We start from the raw sequence: 23,344 nt of genomic DNA, 5'->3' as shown, positions 1-23,344 counted from the left end.
ACTGTGCGATCATGACCTGAGCTGAAGTCAGGTACCCAACCAACTGAGCCTCCCAGGCGCCCCTAAATTATCTTCCTTTTAACCAGAAGTTTACATTAGTCTTTTGAAAGTAATTTTAAAAAGCTTTTTAATGTTTATATTTATTTTTGAGACAGAGAGAGACAGAGCATGAGCAGGGGAGAGGCAGAGAGAGAGGGAAACAAAAGAATCCGAAGCAGGCTCCAGGCTCTGAGCTGTCAGCACAGAGCCCGATGCGGGGCTCAAACCCACTAACCATGAGATCATGACCTGAGCCGAATTCTGCCGCTCAACCGACTGAGCCACCCAGGGGACCCAGAAAGTAATTTTGTTACCAAGGTTACAAATTTCTTTTAAGAAAACTGTTGGGTCCCCTGGGTGGCTCAGTCGGTTGAGCGTCTGACTTCGGCTCAGGTCATGATCTCACGGTTTGTGGGTTCGAGCCCTGCATCAGGCTTACCACTTGCCGCTTGCTCAGAGCCTGGAGCCTGCTTCAGATTCTGTGTCTCCTTCTCTCTCTGCCCTTCCCCCGCTCATGCTTTGTCTCACTCTGTTTCTCAAAAATAAATAAATGCAAAAAAAAATTAAAAAAAGAAAACTATTTATTATTTGTGCTACTGGGAGAATGCAATGATGCAATAATTCCTAGGTTACAGTCTCTCAATCATTTGTATTTCCCATTGCAATACGGATTTATTTGGGAGACTTACTCTTCTAATTTTGTTTGACTTTGGCTAATGTTAAAACCAGGTTGCACAATGTTAACATATAAAGAGGTGACTCAGACTGGAAAATCTCGGCCATGAATTAAAAATTTTTGCAGATATTCCACCAAATTTGGTTTTCACACAACAGTAATAAAAATTTTACCACAACAATGTGTATGCTTCCCACTTCAGTGTTTACTAACAACCCCTAAGGTGAAAAGGATCCCGAATTAAAGAAAGAATGGAATTGGAAAACACCTGGAAAATGCAGGGTAGTTCAATTATTTTATAATATTCATGGTGCCAATCAAACCCTTTTCTTAAAAAAAATCTCATATCTTCAACTAAGTTTTAATAGAATAATCAAGTTTATTTATTAGTTCTCCTAGAGTTTTTGTATCTCAACAGGGGTCATAATATCGAATATCTATTTGTAGCATTCTGGGCATCAGTAGGAAGTAAGAATGATATTTCAGGGAGAAGAACATTTTGTTCATCTGAGAATTAAACAGGATTATAGAGGCGCCTGGTGGCTCAGTTGGTTAAGTGTCTGACTGGCTCAGGTCACGATCTCACTGTTCGTGAATTCGAGCTCCCGCATTGGGCTCTCTGCTGTCAGTGCAGAGCCCGCTTCGGATCCTCTGTCTCCCTCTCTCTGCCTCTCCCCCCCTCTCAAATATAAAATAAATATTAAAAAAAGTAAACAGGATTATAATGGCCACCTTTGGAAAAATATTTTAATTTTGATCACAGGAATTGGATTTGAGATTCATCTTCACAATTTACTAAGCACAGGACCTTGGGTATATACCCTTGCTTAGTTATCCACTGTAACAAATCACCTCAAAACTGAATAGTTTAAAAGAACAACCATGCTTTATTTACTCAAGATTCAGGGGGAATAAGTCACTCATTCCTGAGGGAAACTGATCGCTTCTCGGCCTTTTGGCTAAGATCAAGTGTAGTATCTGAAGGAAAATCTGGATGGTACATCACGGTCGTCACCACAGTTCTAACAGGATCTGTGGGTTTTGGTAGATAGACTCAGCTCTCTTATAACCTGCCACCGAGGAAGTTGAGGAATAAATACTCCAACCTCACAGTCCTCCAGACTTCCGATCTTCTGCCAGTGCCCTCTCCCATGCACCAAACTCAGGAAGTCACAGGACTCTGTGGGTTTTGAGTTACAGAGCAGAGTGGAGAAGGGTGAAGAGTGGATCTAGAGGGGCAACAGAAGATATTCGGCAGCAGAAGGTGAGTTTAGTTTTTGAACATTAAAGGCATGTTGAGCTAAATAATATCCTGATGTGTACATCTTATTGGTGGATTAGAGGAGTGGTCCCAACCACACTCTCATTCATTCAATTCCTTGCTCCTTTGCTTTCCTCTACCTTCTGATAACTTAACCTCATTTTTCATCCTGCCATTTAAAATAAACTCTGCCGTATTACTTCAGCTTAAAACGTGTCCTAGTTCATGAGTTTGGCTTTTCTCCTGACCCTATTTTATTTTTTCATCCTTCATTTAGCTCCATATACCCATCTACTAGCCTGGTAATGTTCTTCATCCAACCTCTTCCTGACACCTTTCCTTCTGTGCACCAATCCTCTGGAGACTCTTTCTTCGCCCAGTCTCTTATCCTGGCTTCTTGATTAAGACTAGAAAGAGGTGAGGTAAGGCACATGAGAGATGACAGGTGGGTGGGAACTATGGGATGGGGGGTGGGGGGGAAGGCTCACTTTGGTGGATCCCTGTCTATGCTTACTACAGTGTATTTTCTGAAGCTATTATCCAATGGCAAAACGAATTCATGGCCTTTCCCCACATTGATTATTTCCAACATACTCTCCCATTCTGTGTTCTGATATAAAAGTCCTACCATTTAACCTCAATAATCATCTCTTCTTTGAAACTCTTTGGCTTCCATGTATCGCCTGCCCTCAAATTCAACCTCATTTTTTTTTTAATGTTTATTTTTGAGAGACAGAGAGAGACAAAGCGCAAGTGGGCGAAGAGCAGAGAGAGGGTGACACAGAATCCAAAGCAGGCTCCAGACTCTGAGCTGTCAGCACAGAGCCCGACAGGGGGCTCAAACCCACAGACCGTGAGATCATTACCTGAGTGGAAGTCGGAGGCTCAACTGACTGAGCCACCCAGGTACCCCTCAACTCATTCTTTTCTGCCTGTTCCTTAATTTATTTTGGTAGACAGTCTCTCTCTCCTTCCCCTCAATCATATTTTGCTCCCCTTTGCCGGATAGCCTTCCTCTTAAATATATTTTCTGTGGGCATCTTATTTTTTTCTCATAGTCTCAACTATTATTCATATGTGTATGGCTCCTAGATCTGAATCGCCTTCCCTGAACTCTCTTTGGGATGCCATTCCAGAGTTCCAAACCCTGCTGTGGCTGGTGGGATGAGACCAACCATAGGTCTTCTACTCAAGCTGGTACTAAAATGTACTTTCAGGTTTCTTTATAGCCCTTTTGTTCCACCACTCCTGCCCCTCCCCCCACCCCTTTTAAAACTCTTCCTTTAACTGTTCCTCAATCCATTTGGTTGTTTTCATATCATCCTGGCTTCCTTTAGCCTGTGTGAAAACAAAACAAGCTTAACTAACGCTGAATTGACTGCCCCACCCCCCAAGTCATTTTATACCAAAAGCTCTCCCTTTCCCTGTTTTCCTCTTCACAAAATTTCCTTTTCAAGATTTCAAAGGAAACACTTATCGAGAAGATAATCACTATTTTCTTTCCCCATAAAGTACTTAACATGCAAAATACTAAATATTTACATTTTAAATGTAAGCCTAATTGAGGAGCGGTGTGTCTCTGAGTGGGAGAAGCAGAGGTGGTGGCAAAGTGGTGAGGAGTCTGTTTGAAACCCTTAAAGGTCTCTAACCCGAGAAACTGAAAAAATAGCCAACAAGCACTCCGCTGAGAGGAATTGGGACTAATTCATCCACTTTCTTCTCCAAATCATCTGGAATTTCTTTGGGTGTTTATCCTGAGAGTGGTGTAAGGGAATGAGAAGGACAACATTTAAGCAAGAACTGAGAAAAGTTAGACTGCTCAAGACAAAATTAAAAAAAACAACAACAAACAAAACTCATCCCGCTGGTTTATACTCGCATTCAGACTTTTAAAGGCACATTTTACCTACAGATATCCATTGAAACCAACGGAGGGGAAATTAGAAAGGAGAGGCATTGGGGTACCATTTCTATGCGAATCGACGTCTGATTTTCATTAGTCCAGCACTGTTTTTCCTCCAAGGACTTAGTGTTTATTACAGCAACAATTACCCCAGTAACAATTCCTTCAGGGTAGTTTTGTTTAAAGGTGCCTAACTTACATACTTCACCCAACTTCTTTCAAAATCGTTCAGTCCTTCAGGGTGGAAGTTAAAATACTATCTTTATCCCGGCTCTGGTTCTGCACCAGAAGACTGTCTCAAGTAGGGCAGTACCATGAAGGCACGCTTTTTAGATCATGTGCACGTTGCGGCGCACCTTGGCTGCAAGGTGCTTTAAAAAGGCCAAGAGCTCGTGCGTGCTGTGTACCAAATGATCAGTCCTGCAACCTGGGCACGTAAGATGCTTTCTCCCTCCCTTTCACACTAAAAACAAAAAAACCCAAACAAATCCAGCGAGCATCAAAACCGTCCGAACGCCTAGGGAAAGCGCGCCAACCACACAAAGAAAAGGAGGGGGGCTACAGGGATTCAAAATCATTTCCCCAGGACGAACACCCTCCTGGACCTATCGGAGTTAACTGCGCGCTTGGTCGTAGCCAATAGACACAGTACTTCTGGTTCAGGTCCACCCTGAAGACTGACGGACATTTGTGCAGCCCAATGAAACAGTGCGATGCTGAAGACTTGACCAATACATTCGGGAGGTGGGTGGAGTGTAGGCCAGGGGGTTGGCGGTGCCGTGTCATGGAGGCTCAGTCTCAGAGCAGCCATTGAAGGGGAAGGAACTGCGGGTGTGTGTGTGTGTGTGTGCGTGTGTGTATGTGTGTGTGTGTGTGTGTGTGTGCGCGCGCGTGTGTGTGTGTGCGTGTGAGTGCGCGCGAGTGTGTGGACAAGGAGGTGGGGGCAGTCGAGTTAGAGTCCCAACTCCTTGGACTCCATTTGCTATTCTCTTCTTTCTTCCCCACACCTATCTGGTGGTGGTGGGCGTTTATATTTGCTTTTCTTTTCATTCATTTACAGATCTTTTAAAATTAAGAGTTGGGGGTAGTGGGAAAGGCAGAAAAGGGTAAGGGAAGGGAGTAGCCGCAGAAGAGCAGGAGGAGGACATGGAGATGAAGAAGAGGATTAACCTGGAGTTAAGGAACAGAGCCCCGGAGGAGGTGAGATGACTCAGCCCCCTCCCCTTCCCCACCGGACCTGTATTGGGAAGATCGGCTTTGTAGGGATCCGGGTGGGTGTCTGAGGAGGGGTATTGAGTTAACCCCGTAACCCTGAGGTTACGGTTTGGGGGAAATATTTAATTTTAAGTGTTAAATCATTAAAATCTTCTACTTAAAAATGGCGAAGGTTTAAGTTTCTAGGGGCGTTTTTGTGTGTACCCGGGGGCTTAGCCTCCTTCAGCCCTCTTCGAGTCGGGAGTCCTGTCCTGGTGGGGGCAGGAAGCGGAGTGTTGGGTGCCGCTCCGCCGCCTCGTCCCCTCCTCCTCCTCCTCCTGGGGGCCGGTGGCGTGGGGGCGACCCACCGGTCGCACTTGCCCCCGCTGCAGCCAACGTCGCCTGAGAACTTAGTCCAACTTTTCTGCAACGCTGCCAACTCTTTTTTTCTTTTTTTCGGGGGGTGCCCGCGGCCTCGAGGCCCTTGGGTGTCTGACGTCGCGCCGGGCGCGGGCTGGGGTCCCTGGCGGAGTCCGCGTACCGTTTGCCGACGGCTGCGCCCACTCCCCCGGGAAGCGGCGCGCGCCGCCCGCCGCCGGGCGGAATCTGGGTCAGCGGTCGGTTCCGCGGCCGCGGGTAAGTTTTGGGAGTCGTCGCCCAGACCGGAGGTGGGGAGGGGACGCGAGGCGTAATCCCCTCGGTCTCCCCGCGGCGTAATGCTACTCGGCGTGTCGTGTCGTAGTGGCCGTCACTCCGAATTTGATCCCGGGAGAAGGTTTCACAGAACTCAACAAATGGGCCGTAGTAGTTTTGTGCGTTAAAGCTGGGCTCGGCGAAACTAAATGATGCGCTCTTGCTGCCGTCGCCTCAGTTAAAGAGACGGGGTTGGGAGGGGCCACGTGAGGCGGGTCGCGGCCAACTTTTCGGGGGTCGGGCGGGAGGCGTTTCCGCCTCCTGCTTGAGGGCGCTTCCTCGGCTGCACCCAGCCCTCTCCGCCCGGGGCGGAGGTGCCGGGCACGCGGGCGGGGAGGCGACCCCCTGTTCCCTCGAGGAGTCCCCGCCCCGTCTTGGGTTTCCCGTGGGTCGGAGCTGCGGGTCGCGAGAGCGGGGCCCGTGGTCCGTGAGGAACCTCGCACTCCAGGACGCCGAGGAAAGCGTCGAGTCTTGTTAATTGCGGCCTCTGAAATAAACACGAGAGGTGGAACATGAGGATACAGTTGTTTTCTGCAGGGGTGGGTGGGGGTGGTGCCTGCGCACACCAGCACAGGGGAGGAGTGGGCTCTGTTCGGTGGGCTGTGGTGGCCTGCAGAATGGGAACCCAAGGTCTTAATATGTGTGTGTGTGTGTGTTTTAAGTCCCTTTTTCTCTGAAATTGGCAAAGGGCGGGGAGGAGGAAACAGTCGCTGCTATCACCCCAGAGAGAGATGGGAGTTTTCTAGGGCCTACTCTTTGGGGGCTTCAGGAAAAAAAAAAAGCTGCCTTACAGAAGCACACATTTAGTATGCTTTTGTATGTCTTAGTTTGGAAAAGTGAATTTGCTCCTCCATACTCCCCTTTCATTTACCTACCCTATCCATAGTAATTTCCTTGCCAGTTTTGGGGAGTGCCGGATGTTGCTTTTTTGCAGTCTCTCCTTCCTCCCCTGTGGTGTAATAACGGTCTCTTGTATTTGTATAGCTCTTTACTGTTTACAAAACCTGTTTGTGTTTGTTTTTTACCTTTCTCCTTGGAGGGACTTGTAAGGTGGATTGTATTGTTCTAGAATCCAAATTAGCAAATGGAGTCCCCTCCGGGGCAGTGAAGTTACTTAAGTGGAAGAACTGGCTTTCTGACACCAAATCTTGTGGCTCTCTCTCCTCCCGCTCAGCTGGACCAGGAGTCAGAAGATTTAGAGTGAGGCACAGTTCTGTCATACAAACTGTGTGACCTTAGCCAAGTCATTCTTACCCTTTGGGCCTTGGCTTCCTTACCTCTAAACAGATCATATACCTTCTCTGGTCTCTAAAATAATTGTCAAAGTCATACTCAACTAGAGAAGGCGGCATTCCTCGTTGCTAATTTTTAGCCCTCAAAATACCTCAAACATATTTTTGCATTGGGAATAGACTGCCAGAGTCTCCTGTCTCCCCCTTAAGATTAAGTCCTTCCAGGTCCACACAGCGGCAAGTTTTGTTCTACAACTGTGACCTAATAGAGGATGCAGCCCCTCCCCCTCCCCCACTGTGGGAGAAACAAAAATGCTAGGAGGGTGTTACAGAGAAATAACATTTTGTCAAGGATGTATCGTTCTGGGTGACATTGTTAGGCCACTCTAAAAGCCAGCTTTCTCAGCATGAGCTTTCTAACATTTCTTCACGAAGGGTAATAAGGTATTTGGGAGTTATGGTGGCATTTATCAACCAAAGATCAAGGAATTTAAACTGGAAACATGAATAAAATAGTCTCCTTTCTTCTCCCTTATGCTTTAGGGCAGCTCCCTGGAATCCTTTACCAGTAGCCCAGGCATCACCTCACTGTAAAGTATATGCTCTCATGTTGAGAGTCCTTCTCATCACGGGCAGAAGCAAGTTTCACATGGGACCTTTTTCAAAGTTTTTTTCCCCTGCATCAGTGATTTCAACAGGCATTGAACTAATTGGTCTAAGTTTAAATTTAAAAGGTTAACTTATAATGATGACTTTAGATTGTATTTCAGGTTTTGGTGGGGGAGGAGAGAATGAAAAGGATCTGGGTAAGGGGATTGATGTGTGTATTCTTTTTTTAAAGTTTATTTTGTGAGAGAGAAAGCAGGAGTGGGGGAGAGGCAGTGAGAGAAGAAGAGAATCCCAAGCAGGCTCTGAGCTGTCAGCACAGAGCCCAAGGTGGGGCTCAAACCCACAAACCACGAGATCATGACCTGAGCCAAAGTCTGATGCTTAACTGACTGAGCCACCCAGGCGCCCCAGGACTGATGGTTTTATCTTCATATTTCCAGTGTGTCAAGACTCAGATCTTTTGCTAAACAGATTGCAGAGTAAAGACTCATTCATTTTCTGTCTTACAGGTGACAGAATTAGTCCTTGATAATTGCCTATGTGTCAATGGGGAAATTGAGGGCCTGAATGATACTTTTAAAAAACTAGAGTTTCTGAGTATGGCTAATGTGGAACTAAGTTCACTGGCTCGGCTGCCCAGCTTAAATAAACTTCGAAAGGTAAGTTGGCATTAAGCTTGAAATCATCATAATTTTGAGGCCCAGGTTTTGGCCAAGTGAAACAACCATTCTGCCTTCTAATTAGAAGTTTCTAAACTTCTACAGATAAAGGGTTATGTAGGATTTTGGAATCAGCTCTATTAATGCTTTTAGAAATTTACATTTAATAATGAAATTGCTTTATGACATGAATTTGGATTTAATATCTACCAAATATTTTTCTCTGAAACATAAAGATCCAACTATAATACGACTGGAGCCAAACTAGGGTTATAAGCTTACTCTGTAGGGGTTCTAATATATTATTTGGCATTTGTAGGTGGGAATTTGGAAATTAATAATTTGTGACAGTTTCTTGAAGCCAGAGAGAATGACAATTGTTTTTCTTCTTCACATGGATATATTTTGAAAATCTGATCTGCCCTAAGCTTTCACAATGGTTTGTTTTCTCTCCATGTTGAATATTTAGTTGGAACTCAGTGACAATATAATTTCGGGAGGCTTGGAAGTCCTGGCAGAGAAATGTCCAAATCTTACCTACCTCAATCTGAGTGGAAACAAAATCAAAGATCTCAGTACAGTAGAAGCTCTGGTAAGTGGAAAGTCTCTGGACTTTCTCTTTTTTGGTTGATTTTCTGAGATTTGCTTCTGTTTTATTGATTTATATTTCATTATTGATTTATATTTCACTGTTTGAAACTTCTGAATTTCTTACATGTTTTGATCTAGATGGTTACTGCTTTTACTTCTTTTAAAGATTTTTTAAAATGTTTATTCATTTTTGAGAGAGAGAGAGAGGGAGACCAAGCACGAGCAGGGGAGGGACAGAGAACGAGGGAGACACAGACTCTGAAGCAGGCTCCAGGTTCTGAGTTGTCAGCACAGAGCCCTGTGTGGGGCCTGAACCCACGAACCTTGAGATCACGACCTGAGCTGAAGTTGGATGCTTAACTGACTGAGCCACCCAGGGGCCCCTGCTGCTCTGATTTAAAGAAAAGCTTGGGAGGAGGTAAAAATTGTTGACAATAAGCTTGACTAGATTTAAGCTAACCACAATGTTGTTATTGTCTATTTATGCACATATTTTGTCAACAGAATCTATCAAGTGGCTACCATAGTAAGGCACTAATCAGGTGCCGCAGTTACAGTGGTGAACAGAATAAAGCCCCTTCCCTCGTGATACTTGCATCCTAGGGCCTCATTAAGAGAATTGGTACAATAACCCTTCATTATAAAATGCGAAAGATCCAAAAATCATTCTGATTTCAAATATGTGTTTTCTGGTTCATGAATTACAAAGAAGTAATATAGTATTTAAAATCTTGAAATGTAAGCTTTAACTTTTTACTTTTCCAGCAAAATCTTAAAAATTTGAAAAGCCTTGACTTGTTTAACTGTGAGATCACAAACCTGGAGGATTACAGAGAAAGTATTTTTGAACTGCTGCAGCAAATCACTTACCTAGATGGATTTGACCAGGATGATAATGAGGCACCGGACTCAGAAGAAGAGGATGATGAAGGTAATCATTCTTAATGCCTATAAATACAGCCTCCAGTCTAGCTGTGCAATTTAGATTGGGCCTGGATATTTAGGTGTTGGGGGGAAAAAAAAGAGATTAGTAAGAAGAAAAATTTAAAAACCCAAAGCCCTAATCCTGTGTTTCTTCTTTAAGATTTCTGATAGCTTGGGGAATTTAATGATTATTGTAGTACCAAGCTCCATGAAAATTTTATATCTGTATAAACTGTGTAACCACCACCTAGTAAAAGTGGTAACTTTTAAAATAGTACCTTTTATTTATTTATTTTTTTAAAAAAGGAACCATTCCTTGCATGTTATCCATAATAGCCAAGAAATGGAAACAATCCAAATGGCCTATCAACTGATGGATAAACAAAATGTGATACGTCCATACAATGAAATATTATTCTGTCATAAGAATGAATGAGGCACTGATAAATGCTGTACCTTTGAGAACATTCTATGAAGTGAAAAAAGCCAGACACAAAAGGCCACATTTTGTATGACTTCATTTGTATGGCGTGTCCAGAATAGGCATATTCATAGAAGGTGGAGTAGTGGTCACCAGGGCTGGGGGAGAGGAGATTGGGGAATGACTGTAAATGTGTATGGGTTTTTTTGAGGGGGGTGATGAAAATGTTCTAAAATTAGATACTGAATATACATGTTTGGATAAATGGGTGACTAACAGATGATGGAATGGATCTTGTTAGTTATGGGATACTGTTTATTATTCTTGGTTGAAAAGTTGTTTTGTTTTTTTTTTTTTAAGTTTATTTATTTTGAGAGAGAGTGCATCAGAGAGCGCAAGTGGGGGAGGGGCAGAGAGAATCCTAGCAGGCTTTGTGCTGTCAGCCACAGAGCACAGCCCGGGGCTCCCCGTCTCATGAACCTTGAGATCATGACCTGCTCAAATAAAAGACCCCATAAAAGTTTTTAGTGTAACGGGGTGCCTGGGTGGCTCAGTTGGTTAAGCGTCTGACTTTGGCTCAGGTCATGATCTCGAGGTTCCTGGGTTTGAGTTCCACATCAGGGCAGGCTCTCTCCTGTCAGCAGGGAGCTTGCTTGGGATCCTTTGTCCCCCACCTCCACACCCCTCCCCCACTTACACTCCCTCTCTCTCAAAAATAAATATTTTTAAAAAAAGTTTTTTACTCTAAAAAGAAATTTGATGGATAAACAATGTTAGAAAATGATGGAATGGAATGATAGATAAAAGAGCTTTGAAGTGTCCACAAAATAAAATAAAGTTTAGTGCATGTAACATTTCATTTTTTATTTATTAAAGAAATTTTTTTTAATGTTTACTTATTTATTTATTTTTTTATTTTTTTTCAACGTTTTTTTATTTATTTTTGGGACAGAGAGAGACAGAGCATGAACGGGGGAGGGGCAGAGAGAGAGGGAGACACAGAATCAGAAACAGGCTCCAGGCTCCAGGCTCCGAGCTGTCAGCCCAGAGCCTGACGCGGGGCTCGAACTCACGGACTGCGAGATCGTGACCTGGCTGAAGTCGGACGCTTAACCGACTGCGCCACCCAGGCGCCCCAATGTTTACTTATTTTTGAGAGAGAGAAACAGAGTGAGAGTGGGGAAGGGATAGAGAGACAAGGAGACACAGCATCCGAAGGAGGCTCCAAAGCTCTGAGCTGTCAGCACAGAGCCCAGCGTGGGGCTCCAACTCACAAACCGCGAGATCATGACCTGAGCTGAAGTGGGACGCTTAATGGACTGAGCCCCCCAGGCGCCCCTAGTGCATGCAACGTTTTGATGACAATCTATATGTTGGAAACAGTTCAGTATTTAGAAGCCATGTTTCTCAAATAGTAAAGGAGGATGTTACAAAAGGGAAGTCTTAAAAAAAAAGAAAATCACCCTGGGATACTTTCCACCCACCCGTTGGCTTAAGAGTTTGAGGTGATTGGGACAAGGGAAAATAGGATCGACATACTACCAAGAAACATTTTTCCCAGCCATTTGTTCATCTTTCAAAATATTTTTAAAGACGGAGATGAAGATGATGAAGACGAAGAGGAAGATGAAGCTGGTCCACCAGAAGGCTATGAGGAGGAGGAGGAGGACGAGGAGGAGGAGGAAGAGGAGGAGGAGGAGGAGGAGGAGGAGGCAGGCTCAGAACTGGGAGAGGGAGAAGAGGAAGTGGGCCTCTCCTACTTAATGAAAGAAGAAATCCAGGTGAATAGGCACTTTTTACCTGCACTGAAAGCCATTTAGGCCTAAGGTCAAGTCCTAAAGTAGGAAGTTGAGTGGAAAGTGGAAAGCTGTTCCTGACTTGTGGGTCTGCATGTATCTGTCTGCCTGTCCTTTTTACCACTGTCCGTCAGCTCACAGTGTATCCAGATAATCGCAAACCCCTATTTTACCACCCAGCTATCGTTCAAAACCGCTCAGCCCTCAGTGGCGTGGGACGGTGGAGAACATTTTACAAAAGTTTCTGAGCCTCAGCTTCTGCATTTATAAAACGGAGATTATACCAACCTCTTAGGATTATTTTAAGGAACTGACAGGATAATACACTTAAAGTATCTAGTCCCCGGCACATCGTAGGCACTCAAGAAGACTTTCCTTTCCCCTAATTATGTCTTGCTAATGGTTTTGTAGTAGCTTTCCAAATGGTCTCTCTGAATACGGTGTCACCACAAAGGTGTATCATCCACAGTATGTGCTTGGGTACTCTGAATGCAAATGAGATCATGTCACCAGGCTGCATGAATCACTTTGTCTCCCTGTTGCCACCAAGACATACAAGGCCCATCATTATTAGCCCCTGCTTCCTCCTCTAGCCTCTTCTCCCTCAGTACCAAATTAAATTGTCACACCGAGCTATTTCTTGCCTTTCTGACTGTAGCTACATTGTGTATTCTATCTGTAGTGACTTTCTACCCATGCTCTCTGGTGAACTTTATTTTCTGTTCTTACTGAGGTAAACATAAGTATAGTAAAGCTTGTAAAGTACACTGATTTGATGTACAAGTCCATGACCAAGCCACTTATGTATATATACTCCTGTGACTGCTATGCAAATCATGCATTGCAGACTCTTTAAAAACTCAGTTTTGGAGTTGCTTCATTATTGAAGCTTTCTGTAAGTTTTCATAGATAACTACTCCTTCCTCTGTTACCTTTGAACCTTGATTAGGCTTTATTGCCTGTAGACACTTTTGTAAAAACTTGTTTATTTGGCCACTTTCTACTCGAGGGTCAGCTCCTTGAGGGAAGGGCCATTTATCTTTGTATCTCAGCATCTAGTGCATTGACAGGAACATAGTAAGCTCACAGAAAACGTCAGTTGACTTGAACAAATGATCTTCAGCCCCTGGGAATTACTATTTTCTCCTAATGTTGTTAAATTATTGTTTTATGTTAATAATTCAAAGTTTTTTATTAAAAATAATATCTCTTGATTTAGACTAGGAATTGTTAGCATTATTTGTTTTCCTAATGACCTTTACATTGGTTAGATAGGTAATATCACTGATGATAATTTTTCTCTGATATAATTTTATTATTTATTTATTTATTTATTTATAAGGAGGGGGAGGAGTGTAGAGAGGGAGAGAGAGAATCTCAAGTAGACTCTGTACTACCCACTCAGAGTCTGTCCTGGAGCTTGATTTCATGAACCATAAGATCACAACCTGAGCAAAAATCAAAAGTCAGATGCATAACCGATTGAGCCATCCAGGCACCCCTAGTATTAAGTAGTTTAAAAATGACTTTAAAAAGTTTTTTTTAATGTTTATTTATTTATTTATTCATTTTTTTCCCAAAAATGTTTTAACATTTATTTATTTTTGAGAGAGGGAGACACAGAATGCAAAGCAGGCTCTAGTCTCTGAGCTGTCAGCACAGAGCCTGATGTGGGGCTTAAACTCCCGAACTGGGAGATCATAACCTGAGCCAAAGTCGAATGCTTAACCAACTTGAGCCACCCAGTCACCCCATAATGTTTATTTATTTTTGAGATGGAGACAGAGGCAAGCAGAGGAGGGGAAGAGAGAAGGAGACCCAGATTCTGAATCATATTCTAGGATTCAAGCTGTCAGCACAGAGCCTGATGAGGGGCTTGAACTCACAAACTGCGAGATCATGACCTGAGCTGAAGTCAGATGCTCAGCTGACTGAGCCATCCAGGCACCTGCCCCTAAAAATGACTTTCAACTGGGGCGCCTTGGCGGCTCAGTGTGTTAAGCGTCTGACTCTTGGTTTTGGCTCAAGTCATAATCTTGTGGTTCGTGAGTTTAAGCCCTCTGTCGGGCTCTGGTGGCGTGGAGCCATGCACTGTCTCTCAAAAGAAATAAACATTAAAATGATTTTCAACTGACTGCTGATGTTTGTGTTTATCATTCCACTGAATATTGGGAAATGTTAAAAGTGACACAGTCCAGTATAGAGCAAAAATCTCTGAGGTAATTCCCACGATGTTAAGTCAGTGTAGTACCTGCATGGTTTGAGTAATATTTTTATTTCATCTGCTCTTTAGAGGTAAGGAATTAATATGGATAAAGAAGGTCTTGATGTATCTGTAGGACATTTCGTTAAAAATGGGGATGGGGGCTGTAGAAGAATTGGGAATTGTGGTGCCCCTGTACTGTACATAGTACAATGAGGAAACATGTTATTTCCCATTAATTGGGAAAAGATCATAGTTTCTACTGAACAAGTCACTGATGAAAGCTGAGTTTTTATTGAGGGGTATTATCTAATAGATGACATTAATAACTAAAGGCTTAGATGATAGCTATACTTGTGGTGAGTGTAACAGAACATATAGACTTGCTGAATCACCATGTAGTACACCTGAAACTAATGTAACATGGTATGTCAAGTCTACTTCAACTTAAAAAAAGGCTTAGAGATGCCTGGGTGGCTCAGTTGGTTAAGCATCTGACTCTTGATTTCGGCTCAGGTCATGATCTCACAAGGTTAGTGAGATTGAGCCCCACGCTGGGCTCTGTGCTGACAGCGCAGAACCTGCTTGGGATTCTCTCTCTCTCCTCTCTCTGCCCCTCCCCTGCTCCCTCTCTCTCTCTCGAAATAAACATTAAAAAAATAACAAAAAATAAAAAAGGCTTAAAAACATGAATCAACTTTTTAAAGTTTATTTATTTATTTTTGAGGGAGAGAGAGAAAGAAAGAGAATCCCAAGCAGGCTCTGCACTGACAGCACGGAGCCTGATGTGGGGTTCGAACTCACAAACTGTGAGATCATGACCTGAGCCAAAATCAAGAATCAGATACTTGGCACATCTGGGTGGCTCAGTTGGTTTAGCACCCGGCTTCAGCTCAGGTCATGATCTCACAGTTGGTGGGTTCCAGCCCCTGCTGGGCTCTGTGCTGACAGCTCAGAGCCTGCAGCCTGCTTGGGATTCTATGTCTCCCTCGCTCTCTGCCCCTCCCCCACTCACACTCTGTCTCTCAAAAATAAATAAAATGTTAATTAAAAAAAAAAAAAGGTCAGATACTTAACTGACTGAGCCACTCCATGAATCAATTAGTTGAACCATATTTTGTTTAAAGCAAAATCCAGAGAAGTAATTAGCTTTTGAGACTTGGGCTTTTCTAAATTAAGGAATAAATGTGATTAGTGTCTCCACTGTTTTTTAAAAAATTGCAAATATTTAAATATCCTCACTTATCATTTGCAGATAGGAGATGTTTAAAATGTGTCCCTTGTTTTTCTTTCTTTTTATTTCTTTCCCTTTCCTTCCTCTTCCTGTCCCCTCTCTCCTCTACCCTTCTCTCTTCCTTTCTTTTCGTCTTTAGTTTAAGGCTTTAGGTTCTCCTGATTTTTACTGTGGTTCCTTTTTATACTATTGGCTACCCCATCTATTCCTTCTGCTCCTTGTAGCTTGATGATGTTCTGGTATAGAATGCTTTTCAGTATTTGAATTAATTGTATAAGACTGATTTCTGATATGAGTGTTGTGCAGTTGAGTTTCTCAGGGGATCCTAGCTACGTGCTGGGAAATTAAGTTCTGTTTAGTATTTCTAGACACAAATGGGGCTATGGATACTGTGAAAGGGATGGGTTGTACAAATTTTCCTTCAATACCCAGCAGTTCTTGACATTTGCCAATTAAAGTGTTTCTTTTATGTTTATTTTTGAAAGAGATAAAGAGTGAGTGGGAGAGGGGCAGAAAGAGAGGGAGACACAGAATCCAAAGCAGGCTCTGCACAGAGCCTGATATGGGGCTCAAGCCCACGAACCATGAAATTATGAACTCAGCTGAAGTCAGACACTTAACCGATGGAGCCACCCACGTGCCCTGCCAATTAAAATATTTTTAAGGAGCAGTAAACTTTTGTGGGGTTGGAGGGGAGACCCTAGATTGGTTTCATTTTTTTCAAACATATAGTAGAACTCAACTATTTGGCAGTAAGTGTAAAAGGCCTCTGAATAGCCAATATAAAGTAACCAAAGACATTTTCTTTGTAGGACAGTGTTTCAGCTGTTATTCTAAACCTATTTTCTCTTTTATATTCAAATCTCTAATAAGCTTATTGATCTATTTTCTGAATCCATAGCAGATTAAAATTGAAGTAGTAACCTACTGTAAAAGAGAAGGCACGAAAACTAGGAAAAGGTATAATTAAAAGTAGAGGCGAGGGTCATTTTTAAAAGGAGAAAACCATCCTACATATATTAATAGGCTCTGAGGGAATAGCATACACTAATGAGTATAGTGTTCATGGTCAAAATGATGACTGATTATGCAAGGGAAAGGTTTGTTAGCATAAAATGGTAGTGCACTTTAGAGATTTGTATCCCAATTGGTTAAAGTAAAAAAAAAAAAAAAGTTATGATGTTTCAAGGCTATGTTTACATCTTAGCTATCCTGAACAGCTCTTTCACAAGAGTTGTAGATCAAGTTTTGTGACTTTTTTGTGTGATTTTTTTGCTGTTTTGATGTGTAGATTTTTAGATATAGAAGGAACTTGTAGATCTTTCTAGATGAATACTTTCTTTTATTGATTAGGAAACTGAGGTCCAGGGGCACCTAGGTGGCTTAGTCGGTTAAGTGTCCAACTTCGGCTCAGGTCATGAACTCACCGTTTGTGAGTTCGAGTCCCACGTCGGGCTCTGTGCTGACAGCTCAGAGCCTGGAGTCTGCTTCAGATTCTGTGTCTCCTTCTGTCTGCCCCTCCCCGACTCATGCTCTGTCTCTCTAAAAAATAAACATTAAAAAAAAAAAAGGAAAACTGAGGTCTAGAGAGATTAAGTGACATATTTAGTGCATATAACTATGTTGGGGCAAGAATTCAGGTAATTCCTTTCTCACTCTATAAAATAGAAGACCTTTCTTTGAAATAGTCTAAAGGTACTCTGTCCATTATAGTGGCCACTGGACATATTTCGTTATTTAAATTAAAATAAAATGAAAAATTCAGTTCCTTGTTTGTACTGGTCACATTTTATTTTTTTATTTTTATTTATTTCATTTATTTTTTAAGATTTTTTTTTATTTTTAAGTAATCTCTACACCCAGCATGGGGCTCAAACTCACAACTGCAAGATCAAGAGTTGCACACTTTGGGGTGCCTGGGTGGCTCAGTCAGTTAGGTGTCCAACTCTTGATTTCGGCTCAGGTCACGATCTCACGGTTTGTGGGTTTGAGTCCCACATTGGGCTCTATGCTGATAGTACAGAGCCTGCTTGGGATTCTCTCTCCCCCTCTCTCTGTCCCTATCCCACTTGCACACACACACACACACACACACACACTCTCTCTCCCTCTCCCTCTGGGTAAATAAACTTTAAAAACAAAAAAAGTTGCATGTTCTGCTGACTGAGCCAGCCAGGCACCCCTGTACTGGTCACATTTTAAATGCTCAGTAGCCACATGTGGACAGCATAGATACAGAACGTTTCCATTGTTGCAGAAAGTTCTTTTGAACAGTGCTGGTCCAAAACATAAGTTACTTTCATAAAGAATCTAGATTTAGTTGGGTTCCTAGAAAACACCTATGTAAGTTAGGCACATGTTGTCAGAATGTAGAATGACCATAGTTTTTTGCTCTTGTTGGAATGTATTATTACCAAACAGTGAAAAATATGCGTCATGGCTTTTTATTCTCAAATCAAATATTTGATTTTCAAGGATGAAGAAGATGATGATGACTATGTTGAAGAAGGGGAAGAAGAGGAAGAAGATGGTGAGTTACATTAGCCATTAAAGAAATCCTAACATTCAAGTTACAGCTATTATTCGTATACTTTAACAAATGAGTCTATAATTCAAATTGTAATTGATTTTGGTAACATAGAGCACCTTGAGACATATGAAACCTTTTTCTTTTAAAGTTTATTTGAGTAATCTCTACACTCAACGTGGGGCTCGAACTCATGACCTTGGGATCAAGAGTCTTATGCTCCTTGTAACAAGCCAGCCAGGCACCCCTAAAACCTCTTTAAAAGAGTAATGTTCTCAGGGCATTCAATAATTTCATTAAAAAACAAACAAACAAAAAACCAGCCTCTAACATTTATTTTTATTTAAAAAAAATTTTTTTTAATGTTTATTTATTTTTGAGAGACAGAGCACGAGCAGGGGAAGGGCAGAGAGAGAGGGAGACAGAGAATCCCAAAGCAGGCTCCAGGCTCAGCTGTCAGCACAGAGCCCTATGCGGGGCTAGAACCCACGAACTGTGAGATCATGACCTGAGCCAAAGTCGGACACTTAACCGACTGAGCCACCCAGGCACCACTCTAACATTTATTTTTAAAATGGTATGAAGAGATCATGGAACCTTGAGCCTTAATTTATTACTTTCTTAGGTCTTTCATTTTGAAGAGGGTGAAGCCTTATCTCTCAAGAGCAGTGGAATTCTCAAATAATGCTCTCTAGTCCTCTTTACCTAGGTCTTTCAAAATAAATTTAAAAATTCGCTAATAATTCTTGTAATGACAAGCCCCTAGTTTCTTGATCTGTACTTCATGATTTGGCCACAAGGGTGCACAGCAAGCTGTCATTATTTATGGATTTCTGTCTATTAAGCCTTTACAATACACTAAAATTGAAAAATTTTCAGAGAGGAAACTTAAACCTATAATTAAAAAAACATTTTTTTTAATGTTTATTTCTTTTTGAGAGAGAGAGACAGACAGCATGAACAGGGGAGGAGCAGAGAGATAGGGAGACGCTGAATCCAAAGCAGGCTCCAGGCCCCAGGCTCTGAGCTGTCAGCACAGAGCCTGTCGCAGGGCTCGAACCCACTAACCATGAGATCATGACCTGAGCTGAAGTCGGATGCTTAACCAACTGAGCCACCCAGGTGCCCCAAACCTGTAATTTTTTTTATGCCATTAAGTTTTCACTAAGATTCAAAAATTTGTAATTTAACAGGTACTCATTTGTTAAAATTGAGTACTTTACAATTTTTCTTTCACTCTTCCTTCAGAAGAAGAAGGTCTTCGAGGGGAAAAAAGGAAACGAGATGCTGAAGACGATGGAGATGAAGAAGACGACTAGATCATTCTAAGACCAGATTCCCTAAAGTTCCTGGGTGTGCAATAGAGTGATCACATCTTCTTTGTTTCTTCATGTACCATAGTGAACCCTACGGAAAATAACCTGTAACTTTTATAGGAAAAGTGTGGTTTTACTATTTTTGCCTTATCATTCCAAATAAGATTTACTAGTCTGTTAATAATCATACTGTATGTAGAGAAAACATTTTCATTGACCCCGTTGTGAAATTCCCTAGCAATTTATTTAGAATCTTCATTTTTCTCATTCAAACTCATTGTATTAGTTATTTTTAGCCCATAATTAAAACATGATCACTTTTACACAGGCGTAGTTTGGTGCATTTCATTCATAAGGTTTTAAAGTTATTTATAGTTAATGGAAATCACGATCAGCTGGAATATGAAATGAAGTCTCTTGAATGAGAAGTTGGTTATTTTTTTAGAGGTGACCCAGAGATCTTTAGTTTGAAGGCAATGACTTTTTTTTTTTTTTTGGCTAAGGGTATTTGGATGCTTTTTTGTCACTTGAGTAGCTTGGAAAGTAGGAGCAGAATAGTAAAGGTTCTACTCAACAATATAGTTCATAGCTTTTGTGGAGGCTTCTGAAAACTTTTAAAGTCAGATGACTAATACGATTTTCTTTTTGAAGTTCAGAGAGATGTGTTCAGAGACATGCAGGTGAGCCCTTTCTTTTTCAAGCTGAAGATTACAACATACTAGTAGGTTGGTTATTTTGTTTTTAAATGTGCATTCTTTATTTTCCTCCCAGCAATTCTTTTATAATCACTTTCATTTCTCTTTTCACTCCTCTCCCTCTATCTCAAAAAAAAGTTGGGAAACTCATGTGATATCCAGGAAAACTTTTAGTCTTTTATACCTCAACCACCTTTTCAGACTGTCTCAGTTTTAAACAAGCTAAGTGAAAGAAATTCAGTATTTTCTGAGATACGAATATTATTACCAGTACGTTTGTATGCAACAGATTCTGCTTACTGTAAATCATTTTTGATTGACAAGATGTACAGACCATATTATTAGGATGCAGAAAGAAAAGTAGAGGAGGCTTTCAGAAGCAGAATTAATATTCCTCAAAAGTCAGAACTATTGCCTGTTGATAATTAATGAGACATTCAAGTCAAATTTTCAAGTTAGCTTTCCAAACGATTTGGATACCACACTGCAAAGTATTTCTAATTTTTCTGAGTAGAACCTTTCATTATTCTTCTTATAGTTTTAAGGTATTACCAGATATAGCTTTTAATTGGAATATACTGGGCAGTTGGAAACATATTTGAAACTAAATCAGTATTCAAGATTAAGATTTATTTTCAAGTGGATGTCCATTAAAAATCAAAAATATTTCAGGACGAATGTGTGTTTCTATATATGGCTACTAAATATAATAACAATAGAAAAGTACATCCCCTTTTTGTTTTGGAGGCTCCACGGTCAAGGCAATTGCTTTTGAAATCTTGGCTATCTAAATGTTTTTCTGCTTTGTTTTGGATATCTGTAAGTTTTTGTAAAGTTAGCATTCAGCAAATTAATTGAAGTTACTGGGACACATTTAAATTGCTGAGTAAAGAACTTCTTTTTTAGTTTCAAATGTATGACTTTGGGTTTTAGAGTAAAAACTACAAAGTTATTTGTGGGTAAACTAAAAACGTTGCACAAGTGACTGAAATAAAACTCTTGGAATAAGTTTTGAGGGGGGGATTGGAATCTCCAAAAGGCTAACATTTTACTCCTTTTTAACATTTGAAATACCCTGTTGTAGTCCCTAAGAATTCTCATCACAGAGTATATGCCAGACTATAAAATACTTATTTTTAAAATGAAATCTATATACTGACTTTATCAATCGTCTTATTGTGCAATCAAAATTAGAGTTCTTTGGTTTGAAAACAACATTTAGAGCCTCCAAATGACTTTTTTAAGACTTATTTAGCTTTGTGGGTGGTATTTTCATGCAAATAAGTAAGGGTGGGTTTTATATTTTGTAGAAGTTTTTGGTCCTATTTTAATGCTCTTTGTATGGCAGTATGTATATAGTGTGTTAAATTCCTCAAAACTGTCCTTAAAAAACTTTGAAGTTAATACTTTTGTGCAACTGTGTTTTGAATAAAGCCATGACAGTGTTAAAAAACAAAAAAATGCAGCACTCCTGATTATTTTGTTTCTGACTGTTCCCTGTTTTTTTTCTTCTTCTGTGACTGCTGTAACTTAAAAGTTTTTGAAATTGAATTGCTTCAAATAAATGGAAGATTTGTTAATAGTTTCAGTGTATGACATTCACTTTTTGAACCCTCCAATGGGGCTTTGAATGTCTTTTTGAAAACAGAAACAGCCCGAAAGTTCTCAAACACTTGGATGTCATGTGAGACATTACAGTTTAATAGTTTAACTCATCATCTGCCTTATTTATTCACTTTTGTCCAAGAAGCAGAAAAAATTCTGGGTTCCTTTAACTTTCCTTTTGGAGTTGCAAATTGAGCCAGCACGTTTTGTATTTTGATTTGAAGTCATAACTTTGTTTCCGACAGTTGATGTAACCTATCCATAGTTAACTAACGTGATTATAAACCTGTCACACACCAGTAGTTTTTAAAAATGAATCCAAAGTCTTCATTTATACTGTATAGTGTTTATTTTCAGAATACTTAAGATAATATGATACAAACCTAATTCGTGTTTACCTTGAGTAAATCAAACCTGAACCAATATTTTTTTCTGCTCTCTGGGTTATCCAGTGAGAAGTGATTTTTAACATGTTTCATTTGTAGACAGCTTTGGCATGTGTCTATTTATAAAGTCAAGGCACAAGCATGTGAAGTAATGTTTTTGTGATTACTTACAGTTTAATATTGGAAAAGTATTTTAATTACGGAACTCTGCTCCCTGAGAGGTGGAAAATATTGGAGTGTATCTCAACTACAGAAACTGTTTATTGAAATTGTGTGTGTGGGGGCGCCTGGGTGGCGCAGTCGGTTAAGCGTCCGACTTCAGCCAGGTCACGATCTTGCGGTCCGTGAGTTCGAGCCCCGCGTCAGGCTTTGGGCTGATGGCTTGGAGCCTGGAGCCTGTTTCCGATTCTGTGTCTCCCTCTCTCTCTGCCCCTCCCCCGTTCATGCTCTGTCTCTCTCTGTCCCAAAAATAAATAAAAAAACGTTGAAAAAAAAAATTAAAAAAAAAAAAAAGAAATTGTGTGTGTGTGTGTGTGTGTGTGTGTGTGTGTGTGTGTGTATGTGTGTGTTGTACCTCTTTAAAAAATTCGGGGGTGCCTGGGTGGCTCAGTTAGTTAAATGCATAACTTTTGATTTTGGCTCAGGTCATTATCTCCTGGTTCGTGGGATCCAGCCGGCAAGGGATTCTCTCTCTCCCGCTCTCTCTGCCCCTCCCCCACTTGTGCGCGAGCGCGTGCACTCTCTCTCTGTCTCTGTCTCTCTCTCTCAAAATAAGTAAACTTAGGGGCGCCTGGGTGGCTCAGTCGGTTAAGCAGCCGACTTCGGCTCAGGTCATGATCTCGCGGTCCGTGAGTTGGAGCCCCGCGTGGGGCTCTGTGCTGCCAGCTCAGAGCCTGGAGCCTGTTTCGGATTCTGTCTCTCCCTCTCTCTGACCCTCCTGTGTTCATGCTCTGTCTCTGTCTCAAAAATAAATAAACGTTAAAAAAAAAAATTAAAAAAAATAAGTAAACTTAAAATTCAAAACGTTTTACCCCTTGGTTAAAGAAAATGGTAGAATTACACTAAAAGTTTTTGATGAAGGTATTAGGTAATGAAACAATTCTGTGTGACATGGTGATTCAAAACACAAGTATTGTTTATTCCTTCTATATTTTAAAGAGAGGCTTTGGAACAAGGGACATTCTCCCAGTTGCTGAAAATTTCGCCTCTGTTCCTCGTACTAGCAATGATACTCTGCAGCTGGTGCTTAATAATAGCATTCTACTACTGCATTCCTTTTTCATGTACTAATGAGCCTAAGATTTGAAAACAAGGCTTGGGTAATTTGGCCCGAGGCAGCTACTTGTGTTAATCTGTTGATCAGCCCTAACTTGAAGGAGA

The 23,344-nt window shown here is 41.3% G+C and overlaps 1 protein-coding gene and 1 non-coding gene across 4 annotated transcripts; both read left to right on the top strand.

The window, feature by feature from the left end:
* The first annotated feature begins 1,654 nt into the window (after positions 1-1,654).
* Positions 1,655-1,841, top strand: LOC122241569. Its single transcript, XR_006221836.1, has one exon. It is a non-coding gene; the product is annotated as a U2 spliceosomal RNA (small nuclear RNA).
* A 2,741-nt stretch (positions 1,842-4,582) lies between these two features.
* Positions 4,583-19,601, top strand: ANP32E (acidic nuclear phosphoprotein 32 family member E). Of its 3 annotated transcripts, XM_007088046.3 has the most exons (7): positions 4,619-5,079; positions 8,117-8,266; positions 8,736-8,858; positions 9,623-9,788; positions 11,796-11,983; positions 17,911-17,965; positions 19,211-19,601. In XM_007088046.3, exons 1-7 carry the CDS (start codon positions 5,026-5,028, stop codon positions 19,279-19,281), a joined length of 807 nt encoding a protein of 268 aa, XP_007088108.1. In that variant the 5' UTR covers positions 4,619-5,025; the 3' UTR covers positions 19,282-19,601. The 3 variants fall into 3 exon arrangements, 2 of the variants coding, with proteins under 2 accessions (XP_042849944.1, XP_007088108.1); XR_006220574.1 differs by lacking the exon at positions 11,796-11,983 and having other exon boundaries at positions 4,624-5,079; XM_042994010.1 differs by lacking the exons at positions 9,623-9,788; positions 17,911-17,965; positions 19,211-19,601 and having other exon boundaries at positions 4,583-5,079; positions 11,796-11,981.
* Positions 19,602-23,344: the final 3,743 nt, after the last annotated feature.

Source organism: Panthera tigris, chromosome C1, assembly GCF_018350195.1.
Source record: "Panthera tigris isolate Pti1 chromosome C1, P.tigris_Pti1_mat1.1, whole genome shotgun sequence".
NCBI lineage: Eukaryota > Metazoa > Chordata > Mammalia > Carnivora > Felidae > Panthera > Panthera tigris.
Note: the sequence above shows the minus strand (reverse complement) of the source record. Positions and strands in the feature narration are given on the sequence as shown.